Source organism: Sphaerodactylus townsendi, linkage group LG17, assembly GCF_021028975.2.
Source record: "Sphaerodactylus townsendi isolate TG3544 linkage group LG17, MPM_Stown_v2.3, whole genome shotgun sequence".
NCBI classification, from domain to species: Eukaryota; Metazoa; Chordata; class Lepidosauria; order Squamata; family Sphaerodactylidae; genus Sphaerodactylus; species Sphaerodactylus townsendi.
The window spans coordinates 22,950,950-22,967,041 of record NC_059441.1 but is presented as its reverse complement, the minus strand read 5'-3'; the positions used below and the strand labels follow the sequence as shown (position 1 = coordinate 22,967,041).

Sequence of the window (16,092 nt, the reverse complement as noted above, 5' to 3'; positions counted from 1 at the left end):
AGGCAGATGCCTTAGGTGGGCGCTGCAGCCACAGGCTGCCTCCTGCCCTCCCCGGCCTTCCTGTCAGCAGATTCCCAGTTGGGCTTGGCAGCTGGCAGCTTAGGCAGGCACCTCAGGTGGGCACCGTGCGTGCAAGCCAGCTCCTCCCTCTTCAGCCTCCCTGTCAGCAGAGAGGCCAGGGAGTGCAGGAGCTACCTCAGGCACCATTTCCCCCCCGCCCCCGGTACAGGCCTTCTACAACCCCCTGTTCAATGGGGCATCAGCCCAAACCATCCCTGACCAGCGTTTGCCCAGCCGCCACTGAGCCGGTATGTGGAAGTGCAGCTTAAACATGAAATAAACAAAATGCACTGAAATGAAAATTGATAGTGAGTAGAATCTCACTCCTCCCTAAGCAGCCAATTCCACTGCTGAATTACACGTACTATATTTTTTCCTGCTACCCTGCCAGTACAGTTCTCCCCATAATTTATACCCATTATTGTTTGTCTTTGTCTTTATCTATGCTTGGATTTTTCAAGAAAGCATAAAACCCTTGTCCTTGACTCTCTTTCTCTCCCGGTAGGTATTCAAGGTCAAGGGTTTTGTGCTTTCCTGAAAAATCAAACAAAACAAAACCAAAAACGAAGTCAGTCCTCTGTGCAGGTACCAGGTCATTGGTGACCTATGGAGTGGTTGTGAGCAGCAGTGCGCATAGTGGTTAAGAGCAGGTGCTTTCTAATCTGGGGAACCGGGTTTGATTCCCCACTCTGCCATTTGAGCTGTGGAGGCTTATCTGAGGAACTAGATTAGCCTGTGCACTCCAACACATGCTAGCTGGTGTCCTTGGGCTAGTCACAGTTCTTCAGAGCTCTCACAGCCCCACTCACCTCACAGGGTGTTTGTTGTGGAGTGGGGGAAAGGGAAAGGAGATTGTAAGCCACCTTGAGTTTCCTTACAGGAGAGAAAGGGGGGTATAAATCCAAACTACTACTACTCTTCTTCTTCTTCTTCTTCTTCTTCTTCTTCTTCTTCTTCTTCTTCTTCTTCTTCTTCTTCTTCTTCTTCTTCTTCTTCTTCTTCTTCTTCTTCTTCTTCTTCTTCTTCTTCTTCTTCTTCTTCTTCTTCTTCTTCTTCTTCTTCTTCCTCTTCTTCTTTGCCATTGACTTACCCAGTTGTCTATACTCTACTTTCCTTCACTTATTTTACTCACCTTGGAAGGGTGATGACCATGTCTTCCTTGAGCTGTCTACCTGAAACTGACCTTGTTACTTACTCTTGGGGTGAGACACATCAAAATATTTACTAGGAAGACTATATTTATGGGGTGGTACATGGGGATCCTCCAGAATTACAGCTCATCTCTACACTACTTAGATAAATTTCCCTGGAGAAAAGGGATGTTTTGGAGGGTGGGCTATATGGCATTGTACCTGAGGTCCTTTTCCTCCCCAGACTCCATCCTCAAATCTCCTATGTCTTGGGGGGTACCTATTAACTCCGTCATTTTAAAAAAGGGTCCCAAAACAGGGACCAAAGGGAAGGGAGGGAAGCCAAGGCAGCAAATGGAGGGAGGGAAGTACTAGGACCCCAGCGGAGTATTACTCCACAAAGAAATTCCAGAGGAAGTTGGCGCCGTATTAATTCACAGTCGCCCTTGGTTCTTTGTGTTGAACAAGATGTAGAGAATCACAGCATGAATCTAAGAAGAAGTTAAAAAGAAAAACTGAACGACCATGGAATGGCATCCAGGAAATATTTTCAAGGGGGTTAGTGCAGACAAACAGGTGATTTTGGCAATAAAGTGCTTGCAAAACATTTTCAGGGGCTTGCGCAGAACGGGCCAGTGTTTGTACAAACAGGAATGTTGGTATTAGTGGTCGTAGCCAGTCATTTGATTGGACTTTTATTTAACAGTAGCTGTTCCAACTTTCCTGGGTATTATATTTGTTTCTTAATAAACAATTGCTATTCCAACAAAACCCCAGGTGAATTTTGATAGGTGAGGATATTTTGGTCTCTTCCTCTCTCTGTGTCTTAATCCCTGCCCACTCTCTCTGTTTTCTTTCCCATTTGTCTTTCCTGTGGGGAATCTTTCAGGAAGAAGACAGTAGATTTTGCAGTGCTTTTAATCTGAATGTAGAAATTAAAATGCCATCTGAATGTACTTGCCCTTTCCAGGAATAAGCTATGCTAAATCAGTCTCCTGAGAAGGCAGCTTCCAGCTTAGTCTCTGGCTCTGGTTCCGTGACGGCTCTTAAGCAGATGGCAGCATCTAAAAGAAATTAACTTCCAGAGGGTGCTGTGATTAGAAGAGCATTTCCTCCTCCTACGCTGAGTCTCTTTCCAACACTTCTGTAGATATCTTCAAGTAGAACTGGTCAGTCTGACATGGCAGACTGTACTGTACTTTTTCTTCTTTTTGTCATGCAACATTTCAATCATGCCATTTTTTTCAAGTGCTTACCTTTCAGTAGCTGGTGTTGAGTCAGCCATGTCAAAAAAACCCCACCTCTGCCGACTTGGGTGATGAAGAGAAGGAGAAGAGTTGGTGTTCACACACAGCTTTTTGCATCTGTGGTCGTTTCCGCACTGCAAAATTATACCTGTGTATCACCACTTTTTAAAAAACTTGTGTCTGTTTTCTCCCAGGGTGTCCATTTGCATGGCTGCCCATTTTTTGAAGGAATCCAGTGAAGATCGTGAGGAAATATTCCAGCTTGTTTAGCACGAACCTGGCACTTCTGTATTTACATTGGAAGCATATCTGAGCATGCCCAGTGTTATGTGTTCTGATTGGCTGTTTTTTTTAGCGGCAGCTTGAATGAATGTCAGGCGGGGAGATCAGGCGGCTGGGCAGGGAAAATAACCTGGTCCAGCTCTTGATTGGTGTTCTCACTGTAGCAGGCTCTACAGGCTCACCCTGTGATTTTTTTTTTAAGAACCTCCAATTTGGTGGTTTTTGAATACCCTGGGAAGAGGGAAATATCACGGGGCAAACCTACTTTAGGACCAGGAACCATGCAGAATTGTTTGTATGGAACAGGACATTTCTCTTTCTCAACCCAGGATATTTTGACCGTGCAGAAATGGCCTGTAATGAGTCTCAAAATGGCTTACAAACTCCATCCCTTCCTCTCCCTGCAACCTTGTGAGGAAATTGAGGCTGAGAAAGTTCTGAAAGAATGGTGACTAGCCCAAGGTCACCCAGCAGGCTTCCTGTGTAGCAGTGGGGAAACACCTGGTTCCCCAGATTAGAGTCCACTGCTGTTAGCCACTACACCATGCTGGCTCTCTGATGGGTTGAAGAAATTGCATTGCCCCACGACAAACCCTTGCTGTGTCCATGGCAAAGGATTTCCTAGTTATACCTGGACACACAATCGCCCATGATTATGATGGGGGGAAAGAGCATTTGCAATGAATGTAACTCTTTCTCTTTGTCTTCTTGTTAGACTCCTGGAGAGCCAGCGTGGTGTAGTGATTAAGAGAAGGTGGATTTTACTCTGGAGAACTGGGTTTGATTCCCCACTCCTCCATTTGAGTGGCAGAGGCTTATTTGGTGAACCAGATGTGTTTCCGCAATCCTACATTCCTGCTGGGTGACCTTGGACTAGTCACAGTTTTATCTGAACTCTCTCAGCCCCATCTACCTCCCAAGGTGTCTGTTGAGGGGAGAGGAAGGGAAAGGAGCTTGTAGGCCACCTTGAGTCTCCTTACAGGAGAGAAAGGGGGATATAAATCCAAACTCTTCTTCCTCCTCCTCCTCCTTGTGTAGTTTCAGCATCCCCACTGGAATGCTGATGGAGGCCAGAAAACCCAGCATTTTGTTTGCACCTTAAAGCTCTCTGCAACAGCCTTTATTCCACCCAGATGGTACCAGAATGGACATAACCTTGGTTTGAGGTCAGACTTCTGGTGTAGTGGTTAAGAGTGGTGAGGGAACTGGAGAACCAGGTTTGATTCCCTACTCTTCCACATGAAGCCTGCTGGATAATCTAGTCACCCTTCTCTCAGAACTCTCTCTATCTCATAAGTTGTCTGTTGTAAGGACAGGAAGGGAAGGTGACCATAAATTGCTTTGAGACTCCTGCTTTGAGAAAAGTGGGATATAAAATCTACTTCTCATCTTGACCTTGGTGGCTTGAGCTGGAAAAGATGAGAGTGGATGGGTGGGTGACTCATTTGAAATGAAATTGGCTACTGTTATTTACTTTGTGCTAAGTCAGTTCATCACTCAAGCTCAGCATTGTCTGTTCTGAGCGGTAGCTGCTCTTCAGGGTTGAGGTCTTTCCCATGAGCTGGTCTCCTTACCTATATCTGCTGGGGATTGAACCAGGAATCTTGTGCCCCTGAAGCAGATGATCTACCACTGGGTCATGACTTTTCTCAAAATGAAACTCTCTTCTACTGAATCAAACCCTTGGTTTATTGAAGTCCATTTTGTCTACTTCAACAGTGTTCAGCTTATCATGGTCACAGGTAGAGGTCTGTCACATGACCTGATCCTTATGCCACATGTGTCCAATCCAGAGGGGTTTTTTACCATTGAATTATGGCCTTCCCCAGTGTATGCATTATTCACACTTCCTATACTTTTCTAGACTTCTGGATGAAGTGTTACCGGAGCTGTGTTTGTATGTGTCAACTACCATCACGTTGAAGCATACTTATATTGACCCTGTAGAGCAGCGATTCCCAACCAGGGTTCCGTGGTACCCTGGGGTGCCGTGAGCATGTCCCAGAGGTACCGTGGCAATGCTACCGGCCCCCCTCACTTTTGCAGTGTCTCCCACTGGCACCCGCAAGAATATGGAGCTGGCCCAGGGGGCAGGGCCTGCTACAAGGTCAGCAGCCACTTCCCACCCACCCCCACCCTCTGTGCTTCCCTTCACCCTGGAAGGGGAAGGTGTGTGGGGGGGGGGTGGCAAGCAGGGGAACTGGGAGGGGAAGATGGGGGGAGGATGTCAGGAGTACTGTGAGATATGAAGAGTGAGGTCAAGGACACCGTCACGTCGAAAAGGTTGGAAAACACTGCTGTAGAGTTTCACGGCAAGGGACTGACAGAGATGGTTTGCCATTGCTTTCCTCTGCATAGTGACTCTGAACTTCCTTAATGATCTCCCACCCAAATGCGTCCTTGCCACAGCCCCGCCCAGGAATGCCCCACCCCCAGAATGCCCGGCCACGCCCCCGTCATGCCCCGTCTAGCCCCATTGGCGCTACACCACAGTTTGAATCCCACCACCATGGGAACCTGTTACTAAAATTTTTGGATCCCACCACTGCTTCTAGCCCATGTTGTGAGGTCTTCCTCCAGGCTGAATGCTTTCAAAGCCATGAGGCACAAAACTCTGCAACTGAGTAGGAATGCTACTGACCAACTTATCAACAGCAGGAAGCCAGTACCTGGCTTTTAAAAACAGAATGCAGACCCTCACCAAGTCCATTAAAGCAGAAAAATGTCAGCAAGCTTGTGCCGCATGGCACATCCAGCAAATGCTGGGAGTTAATTTGCAGAAAAGCCCCCTTGGGGCACTGCGATTAGGACACATTACATCATGGACGTTGCTGGAGCAGGCCATTGGTAAAGTCCACCCCGAGGCACGCTGCTCTTATATTATTCATGGCAGAGACTCGTGCATTAAGCATGACTGGGGGTAGGCTGCATTTTATTACTCCTGTGTCTGAAGGGTTCCGATGTCAGATCTCCTAGGGACTTTGGCTTGGTGAGTGGCGTTTGAGCATGTATGCTTGCTTTTGACCTGAGATGCCTGGTTTTGGGCCTCACTCATCTCCTGGATGAGAGACGGTGGGATGTTCCCTATGGTGGGGAACAGGACTATATTTTCTGGCTGATTCAGCAGTAGTGTGATACTTGAAGTGAATTTGAAGCACTTCAGTGTGTGGGGGAGGAAGCTCACTTGCTCTCTAGCGCCACTAATGCTGATAGACAGAACAGCAGTATTGCAGACACTAATTGAGCAAAGTTCAGAAGGATCTGATAGCATTTCATCCAGTCTTATGAAATGTCTGGTTTTGTGCCTCAGTTGGTGCACAGGCTCAGCCCAAATTGCTTTCAGGCTGCTTGTCCCTGCTCACTCACTTGCCTTCCATGATCAGTGATGTGCATGTGCCTATTGACTGACATGAAAACCTTACATTTGAAGACTAGGACCAGGAGTAATGAGTTCAAGGCAGGGCCAGAGCGAGGGGAAACTGCACCCAGGGCATGTGTGCGCCCTGTGCCCCTGCCATGCCCTGTGCCCCTGAATGCCCCTGGAACGCCCTGGCTACACCCCTGCACCGGCACACCCCCGGGGCAAGATGCCCCCCTCCTGCTGGATGCTACGCATCTGGTTCAAGGTGAAGAAATAGAGATTCCACATAAACATCATGAAAACCTTCCTGACAATGAAGGCTGTTTGACTATGGAATCCAGTGCCTTGAAGTGTGATGGAGTCTCCTTCTTCGGAAGTTTTTAAAGAGAGGCTGGATACCCATCTGTCAGGAGTGCTTTGATTGTGTGTTCCTGCATGGCAGGGGGTTGGACTTGATGGCCCTTGGGGTCTCTTCCTACTCTACGATTCTATGATACATGTCACCACCATCACGGAAGGAGAATTTCTCAGAAATCATTGCCGGTGTTTTTGCATGGGTGTCATTATACCTCCAGATTGATCATTCTGAGTCTTGAACTGAGAAATTTGGGGCTGGGATTTAGCTCAGTGAGGCAGGATTGTATGCTGGTTCCACCTGAGAGTCCACCTCCTGGAGCACATAAGGGAATACTGATGGGCAACATCCAATGCTGCTATTGGCTGAGGGCTGCTGACCTCTAGCTGGTAGTTGGAGCTCCAGCTGATACAACTGATTTCCAGGTGACGAAGGTCAGTTCACCTGGAGAAGGTGGACTCTAGCATTATCCCCACTGAAATCCCCTTCCCACCCTGTCCTCTTTGAAGAAGAAAAGGAGTTGGATTTATATCCTCCTTTCTCTCCTAGAGGGGATGCAAAGGAGCTTACAAACTCCTTACCCTTCCCCCCTCACAACAAACACCCTGTGAGGTGGGTGGAGCTGAGAGAGCTCCAAAGAACTGTGACTAGCCCAAGGTCACCCAGCTGGTGTGTGTTGGAGTGTGGCTGGTCTGAGTTGCTGGGACAGGCTCACACAGCTCAGGTGGCAGGCCAGGGAATGTGAACTCTGGTTCCTCCAGATTAGAGTATACCTGGTCTTAACCGCTACACCACTCCTGCTCCTTTGGTACTGCATCTCCCAGTATCATCCCAGGAGGGCTCTCTGTTCCTCCAGTAGTAATCTCCTGGAAATCCCAAGCCCAAAGGATATCCGGCTAGCTTCAACCAAGTGTTTCCACAGATTTGCAGAAATGTCTCCCAATTTCTTACTTGGTGCCCTCATTTGGATTTTTTGATCTGCATGTGGATTACCAACCTCTAAGTGGGGCCGGAGATCTCCAGAATGATCACTGTTCTCTGGGTAACAGAGCCCCTGGAGAAATAGCTCCTCTGGAGGGTGGACTTTGTGGTATTATACCCACTAAAGTCCTTCCCCACCAAACCTCACCCTCTCCAGTTTCCACCTCCAAAATGTCCAGGAATGTCCCAACCCAGAGTTAGCAGCCCTAATCCATCATTCGGGGGGGGGGGGGGGGTGTCAGATTCAGAATTAAGCATAAGAGATAGTATGGCCACTGTTCTGTTCCCCAAGCAAACTAATATCAGGTGCCTTGAGCTCAACCAGAACAGAAGGTAAGGCCCATAGACTATTGAACAACAGTTCAAAATGGGTTTAATAGGATTGAAAGTTTAGGACTCTGACTCCTCCCATGAAGTCTAACTAAAAGTTGCAATGCTGGAAACAACTGGAGATTATTTGAAGAGCTTGCAGACACCAATTCTTTCTTAACTGCTTCTAAGAAAGTCTGCACTGTTTGTGCCTCTTTTGAGATCTCCCAGTGTCCTCTGTCTGGACTCTGTTTTTCCTGCAATTCTGTTGGAACGTAATTACTCAAAATGCTTTGAGTCTCTAACATCCTTGTACATAACATCTTAGACATCTGGGATATTGCTGTCTCCAGCCTTCCACAGACACCTAAAACTAAAACAAACTGAAAAAAGGGACTGCTAACTAATAAGAATACTATATTTCTCTTGGCTATAGAGGACTTCTTAAAGGGACAGGGTCTAATTAAGGTTCCCTCCCACAGAATACTGTACAAAAACAATTAAGCCCATTCTATCTAAGGGTATAACTGCTTAAGTAAAGAAAATGGTGAGGGTGTCTCTAGGGGCATGACTGCCACAAACAAATCACTACTGCTCCCCCTCTTCTGTCCCTGGATGAGTAGATATCCCTTGTCCTTTATCTCTCTCTCTCCCTCTCCCTCGCTCTCTGCTAGGGTTTCTGCCTTAAGCCCTCTCCAGTTGATGTGTTTTACAAGTGGCTTATTTCTTACTTGGGCCTCTCTTTGCATGCAAACAGTCTGTTTTGGTTTAATGTTCTCTCCAGGGACCTCTCAGCCTCAGGGTTCGTCAAGGAACTCAAAGTCCTGTGGAAAGGAGAGGGGGGAGAAACAGCCCAGCTAATCGCTTTGCAAAATCAATAATAATGAAAATTACCAGTCTATAAAATACACGTGGGCAGTAGAGTGCGTGGCAGCTGAGCTATCTCCACATGTTGGTCGATGGGGTCCCATGTATCCGGAACAACTTTCACTCTATTAAAATGCAAGATAAGGCTGTGAGCTGCTTCCATTGCTAAACAGCAGGAGGTCGGAGCAGATGTGTGAAGACGCGAGTCTTCCAAATAGAGCCTTAATTGTACCAAGCATGTCTGGGCAGGGAGAGAAGGGATGAATGGTGTGGAAGCTTTGCTCTGATTCTTTGCTTGCTCCCGGAAGCACCAAGATAGTAGGGAAAGAACAATTTATTTTATTGTTTTAATTTATGTAGCGATAGATAGATAGATAGATTGATTGATTGATTGATTTCCAAAACAGAAAAAGTCAAATCAAAATTACAGTTAATTCGCAGGCCTAAGCAAAAAAACAAAATTATACATATAACATTATGTAAAAGTCAACAAAAGACAATTGCCAATAATGACTATTTTTGTTGCAGATTCTGATAATCCAAAATAACTGAAAACCCCCACTGGTAAATTATTACTGTTGTTACTTTCCTAAAACAGATTCTCATAAAATAGGAATTATGTTGGCATATGATTGTTTTTCATAATGTGATCAGTCATTTGTTTATTTCCCTTCCAAGGCAATTGTCTACCATGAACCCTCTGCCGGCTCCTTTCTCTGCTTATGTTCCCTTGCCATGTTCCCACAGTTGGGAAGGGCTGCATGATAGAATGCAGGGGTGTACATCTTTAAAATGATGCCTGGAGCAAACATAACTAACGGGGCAGGACTTCCTGTCTTGAGATGCTGGCTGGGGGTGCTGGTCTTTTTGTTTCTGGACAGCACCACTCAAACAGTGCATGCGTGCGTGCTTTATTCTGTGCCCCCCCCCAACACACACACACACACACACAAACACACACACACACATTATATATATATGCACATTACTGTATCTGTCCGTTGTGCTGAGCTGGTAGAGAATTCCACAAAGAGAGCCAGCGTGGTGTAGTGGTTAAGAGTAGGTGCACTCTAATCTGGAGAACCGGGTTTGATTCCCAAGTCTGCCACTTGCGCTGTGGAGGTTTATCTGGTGAACTAGATTAGCCTGTGCGCTTCAACACATGCCAGCTGGGTGACCCTGAACTAGTCACAGTTCTTTGGAGCTCTCTCAGCCCCACCCACCTCACACGGGAGGGGAGAGGAAGGGAAAGGAGTTTGTAAACCCCTTTGGGTCTCCTTACAGGAGAGAAAGGGGGGGATATAAATCCAACTCTTCTTCTTCTTCTTCTTCTTCTTCTTCTTCTTCTTCTTCTTCTTCTGTGTTCATTTTATACCACAGCATTTGTATTATTGTATTGTAGTATTATTGAGTACCCAGCTAAAGTGTAAAGGACTGGGGAAGACGATGGCAAACCATCCCTTAAACATAGTTTGCCTAGCAAATGTTGTGATGTTATGTCACTCCATATGTCAGTAATGACTCGGTGCTTATCTTTAACTTTATTATGCTCCAGCCATGCGATGGTCAGTGCCTCATTCAGATGTGCTGCTGTGACTATAAACTTCATCTCATGCTTCCACATAGAATATACATTTGGAAGAGACCCCAAGGGCCATCCAGTCCAACTCCCTGCCATGCAGGAACACACCATCAAAGCACTCCTGACATATGTTCATCCCGCCTCTCTTTAAAAACCTCCAAAGAAGGAGATTCCACCACTCTCCGAGCAGTAAATTCCATTGTCGAACAGCCCTGTTGGTAGGGAAGTTCTTCCTAATGTTTGGGTGGAATCTCTTTTTCTGCACCTTGAATCTATTACTCTGTGTCCTAGTCTCTGAGGCAGCAGAAAAGCTTGCTCCCTCTTCGACATGGCACCCCTTCAAACATCCCTTCAAACATCCCTTCAAACATCCCTTCAAACATTGTCTGATCGAATTCAAAGGGTGCTAATTAATGGCTCATCTTCATCTTGGAAAGAAGTGACTAGTGGGGTGCCCAGGGTTCTGTCCCGGGCCCAACGCGATTCAGTATTTTTATCACGACTTGGATAATGGAATAGAGGGCATGCTAATAAAATTTGGAGATGACACCAAATTAGGAGGGGTAGCTAATACCCCAGAGGACAGTGTCAGAATTCAAAATGTCTTAGACAGATTAGACAGCTGGGCCAAAACAAACAAAATGAGTTTCAACAGAGATAAATATAAGATACTACACATAGACAGAAAAAATGAAATGCACAGATATAGGATGGGTGACACCTGGCTTGACAACACTACATGCGAAAGAGATCTGGGAGTAGACCATAAACTAAATATGAGTCAGCAGCGTGATGCAGCGGCCAAGAAAGCCAATGCGATTCTGGGTTGTATCAATAGGAGTATAGTGTCAAGATCGAGAGATGTAATAGAGATGTACCTCTCTATTCTGCATTGGTTAGACCTCACCTGGAATATTGTGTACCGTTCTGGGCACAGCAGTTACGGAGGGATATTGACCGGCTGTAGCGGGTCCAGAGGAGGGCAACCAAAATGGTAAAGGGTCTGAAGTCCATGCCCTACGAAAAGAGGCTTAGGGAGCTGGGGATGTTTAGTCTGGAGAAGCGAAGGTTAAGGGGTGACATGCTAACCATGTTTAAATATTTGAAGGGATGACATGTAGAAGAGGAGCAAGCTTGTTTTCTGCTGCCTCAGAGACTAGGACACGGAGTAATGGCTTCAAGGTGAAGGAAAAGAGATTCCACCTAAACATTAGGAAGAACTTCCTGACCATCAGGGCTGTTCAACAGTGGAATTCACTACCTCGGAGAGTGGTGGAGTCTCCTATGGAGGTTTTTAAATAAAGGCTGGATCAGCATATGTTGGGAATGCTTTGATTGTGTGTTCCTGCATTACAGGGGGTTGGACTTGATGGCCCTTGTGGTCTCTTCCTACTCTATGATTCTATTATTCTATTATTTAAACATAGCTATCATGTCCCCCCTTAACCTTCACTTCTCCAAAAACATCCCCAGCTTCCTAAGTCTCTCTTCGGAGGGCATGAATTCCAGACCTTTTACCATTTTGGTTGCCTTCCTCTGGATACATTCCAACTTGTCAATATGCTTCTTAAATTGCGGTGCCCAGAACTGAACACAGTTCTCAGTTCTGGGCACTGCAATTTAAGAAGGATATTGACAACATGTTTCTAGTATTGTGCATTCTTCAGCTGGCATTATTCAAGGGCATAGGTTGGCTCTGTTGGGAAGCAGTTAATGCTCTTTAACATAAACAGAGCAACAAATCTTCAGTGCCTGGGATGCCGGCCATTCTTCCCAGTATAAAGGCTCTTTATGCTTCATGGTGTGTATCTATAATATCCTGGGTAAGAGTATAAAAATATCTCCTCACTTTTTATGGTCCCTGTATGATCTGATTGGTCCCACAGCAGAGACTATTTGTAGCATCTCCCTTGGTGCTGATGGACATTTGAATTTCATGTCTGGGGGGAAAAATGTATTCTTTTTTCCCCCCTTTCCTAAAAGAGTGAATGCATTAAAACAGTATGTTTACAGCCACTTGAGCAAAAAGGTCCTTGACTGAACAATACATTTGCATGCGTTTATGGTAAAATTATGCAGGCGTGATTCAAAATTGAAAGGCAAGGTTGCGCAAAAGTGCTAGAAATTGCTATTTTCTGCTGTGGGTGCTAATGCAGCCTATGAAATGCCATGAATTAATTGAACGCAATGACCTTGAACCTGTCGCAGCTGAGCACCTTAGATTAGTGATGAGTGAAGGCTTTCTGGCTCCATCCCTGGTGGCAGCCATTTTGTGGCGTAGGGTTGCCAGTTCTGCTTCGGCAAGTATTGGGAGATTTTGAAAGCAGTGGATTTGTTTGGGGTGGGGGTTGAGGGATATCTGCTGGAATTTCTCCTTATCTCTGTGATAAGAAGAGTTTAGGATTTATACCCCACCTTTCTCTCCTGTAACTCAAGGTGGCTTACAAACTCCTTTCCCTTTCTCTCCCCACAAGAGACACCTTGTGAGGTATGTGGGACTCAGAGAATTCTAAGAGAACTATGACTAGCCCAATGTCACCCAGAAGGAATGTAGGAGTGCCTCTGCCATTCAAGTGGAGGAGTGGGGAATCAAACCAGATTCTCCAGATTAGAATCCACTTGTTCTTAACCACTATACCATACTGGCTCTCAAGGCCACAGAGACTGGGGGAAATGTGTATCACTTCACTGTAGAAACCATTTTCCAGCCATAATGTATGCCATTATGTCTCAGTGAGACCTCTGTCCTCCCTAGACTCCATCCCCAAATCGCCAGGAGTTTCCCAACATGCATCTGGTGACTCTACCCCCATCCCCTGTGACCAGGGGGCACCTAACAACCAGAGCCTCCGATGATCCCTCAACACTGATTTCAACCATGTTTCCTTTGTTCTTTGCTGAATTGCCCTTCGTGGTTTGCGCTTGGTTCTTACACTTGCCGCAATTCCACCAGAGGAAAATCCTGTCAGGACTCAATATTAATTTGTGGCCTATTTTAAAAAGCATAATAGAAGTTGCTCTCTAGGCATTGGGACAATTAAGGCATCTGCTGAAGGAATGAGAAGGGGAAATTCCAACAATAACAGTAATAGTGGAGTTAATGAGACTCTTGAAGCATTCTGGGGGTTTGCAAGTTTGGGGTCAATAAAACCGGAACGAAGTTAGCATGGGGTGGGGGGCGGGCTTGGTGTCGCAAAGATTTTTTAATCATTATTATGACTTCAGCGTATGGCAGTTTTAATGAAGTTGGAAGCCGCTATCTTAGGTGGCGGAGTGTCTGGTCCCAGGGGAGGTAGATTGGTATCAAAATGCAGCCCGACAAGATGAAATCAGTTTTAATTGAAAGCTGTTTTCACTCTCCCCTTTCTGGAGAAGAATTTTGGAAGACCAGCTAGAGGAGAAAATCAGAAGTGTGTAGGGACTGGGCTGCTGGAGAAAAATGCAGAGGAGAAGGGAACACATGCACAGCTTGACTGGCTTGGTGGCTTAAGGGGGATGCTCTCTCGTGACATCTGTTTTTAAAAGGAGTGCTTGAAGAACAAGGGAGCAGGGCTTGGATGGGAAAATAGTTGAAAAGTCAAAGCAGGGTGTTAATTTGAAAGACCTTCCCTAAGGTCACTCCCACACATAGGCTGATGACAGAAAGATGTTCTTCCTTTAGTGGACTATTATGACAAAGTGTTTTTAAAGATCAGCTATAACAAGACCAAAATGGTGGTTTTGTGAAAGACTAGACGATAGATAATCACAGAATTGAGCAGTATACACCTTTTACATACTTTGGCATAGCTTTTCAGTGCTCCTTTTCATGGTGAGCACATTTAAATATCATCTTTATGTCTGTGCAATGTACCTATGGAGCCATCATATTTTTTTTCCACGCTAAAGGCACCTTATTGTCCCATCCCTTATAGGCAAGGTAGTTCCCCAGTTAGTATACAGGATCAATATTGGGGAGGGAATCCAAAGATGTTGTATCAACTGGACATCATTCAGAATACCTTTATAAGGAAAATCTTCAGACTCCCTTAGGGCAACCCAACATCACATTTAAGAATCGACACAGATCTGCCTTCAGTTTCCATGAAGGCTCATTTAAAGCTCTGGTGGTTTTACCTCAAATTGGCTAGTGCTTCTAATATACTAAGCTTGGCCTCCATATGGATATTACTCTTCACTTTCCCCCCTGGTGGCTGAATCCTCGTGCCCAGGGCATCGCAGGTGTGCCCTGCACCCTGCCACTCCCAAAAAACGCCTCGAATGCTCACACCACAGGTGTCCAAACTCCACTGTTTCCCTCCAGGATGTGTTATGGACTATAGTTCCCATCATCCCCTGCCAGCATCATGCTGGCAGGGGATGATGGGAACTGTAGTCCATAACATCTGGAGGGCTGCGAGTTTGACACCTATGGCTCACACCATGACAGGGCTTGTATGGGCCTGTTGGAGATGCTCCATAGAGTAGAGCTGTTGGAACCATTTCTCATTCTTTTGGGCTCTGATTTTGGAATTGAGAACCAACTGAACTGGAGACATCAAGGATTGATCCTGGGATCTTTTGTGTTCAGCGCAGTTGCTCTACCGTGGAGGGTTCAACGCTAGACGTGATAACCAGCATGAGTTAGGGGGACTGTGCTCCTTGTACAGTCAAATGTGACAGTGGGGATCTAACTTTCCCATACATTCACCCTGTCAAATGAGACCAGGGCCCTTCAGGACTCATCTCAATTCTGCAGAACCAGCAAGACAGAGCTGTTCACCAGGCCTGTCGCTGGAGGCAGCAACAGTTTGAGTCATCTTCCTGGCCTTCCTTGCTTTCCCTTCCCCCCCCCCCCCTCTGTTTTTCCTCTCTTTTCCCCCACTGGTACTTATGTGCCAAGTTGGATTTATTCCAGGACATTTTATTGTTATTGATTCTATTGTGTACAGTTCTGGGCACCGCAATTAAAGATGGATATTGACAAGCTGGAACGGGTCCAGAGGAGGACTACCAAAATGATAAAAGGTCCAGGCCCTACAAGGAGAGACTTAGGGAGCTGGGGATGTTTTGTTTGGTGAAGAGAAGGTTAAGAGGTGACATGACAGCCATGTTTAGATATTTGAAGGGTTGTCATGTTGGTGAGGGAGCAAGCTTGTTTTCTGCTGCTCCAGAGACTAGGGCCAGGAGTAATGGGTTCAAGGTGAAGGAAAAGAGATTCCACCTAAACTTCCTGACCGTCAGGACTGTTCAACAGTGGAATTCACTGCCTCGGAGAGTGGTGGAGTCTCCTATGGAGGTTTTTAAACAACGGCTGATCAGCATATGTTGGGAGTTCTTTGATTGTGTGTACCTGCATTGCAGGGGGTTGGACTTAATGGCCCTTGGGGTCTCTTCCAACTCTATAATTCCAACTCACAGCAAGGCAAACATGGGTCCCTCCAGCTTGGGAAAATGCTACAAGAGGGAAGGTGCTAAATTCTATGCTCCCAATCTGAATCCAGACAGTGCATGTATTTATTTATTAGATTTCTTAGAATCATAGAGTTGGAAGAGACCCCATGGGGGTCCAACCCCCTGCAATGCAGGAACACACAATCACAGCACTCCTGACAGATGGCCATCCAGCCTCTCTTTTAAAACCTCCAAAGAAGACTCCACCACACTCCAAAATAGTGCATTCCCCTATCGAACAGTCCAACTAGACTTCTGTAGTTTAGATATCAACTGTCATTCTCGGCAATCTCCAGGCCCTGACTAAATATTGGCAACTTTGCATGTTATATAAAGGCAAAGCCTCAAATCTCAGACCATCTGATTCCTCCTCCTTTCTTGCCTTGCGACCTATCTGTGTGAGAGCCACAACTCAGCTTCGGGGTCCTGCCCCTCCCTTTGAGAACCACTGTATTAATCAATGACACTGATTGTAACTTGCAACC

General features: G+C 46.0%; 1 protein-coding gene across 1 annotated transcript in view; it reads left to right on the top strand.

Annotated features, from left to right (window-relative positions):
• Positions 1–16,092, top strand: part of LOC125424419 (NT-3 growth factor receptor-like) — a 259,041-nt gene that overhangs the window by 182,659 nt on the left and 60,290 nt on the right. The window contains 1 exon segment of the mRNA XM_048481646.1: positions 566–645. Within this exon segment, the coding sequence (XP_048337603.1) occupies positions 566–645 (80 nt within the window).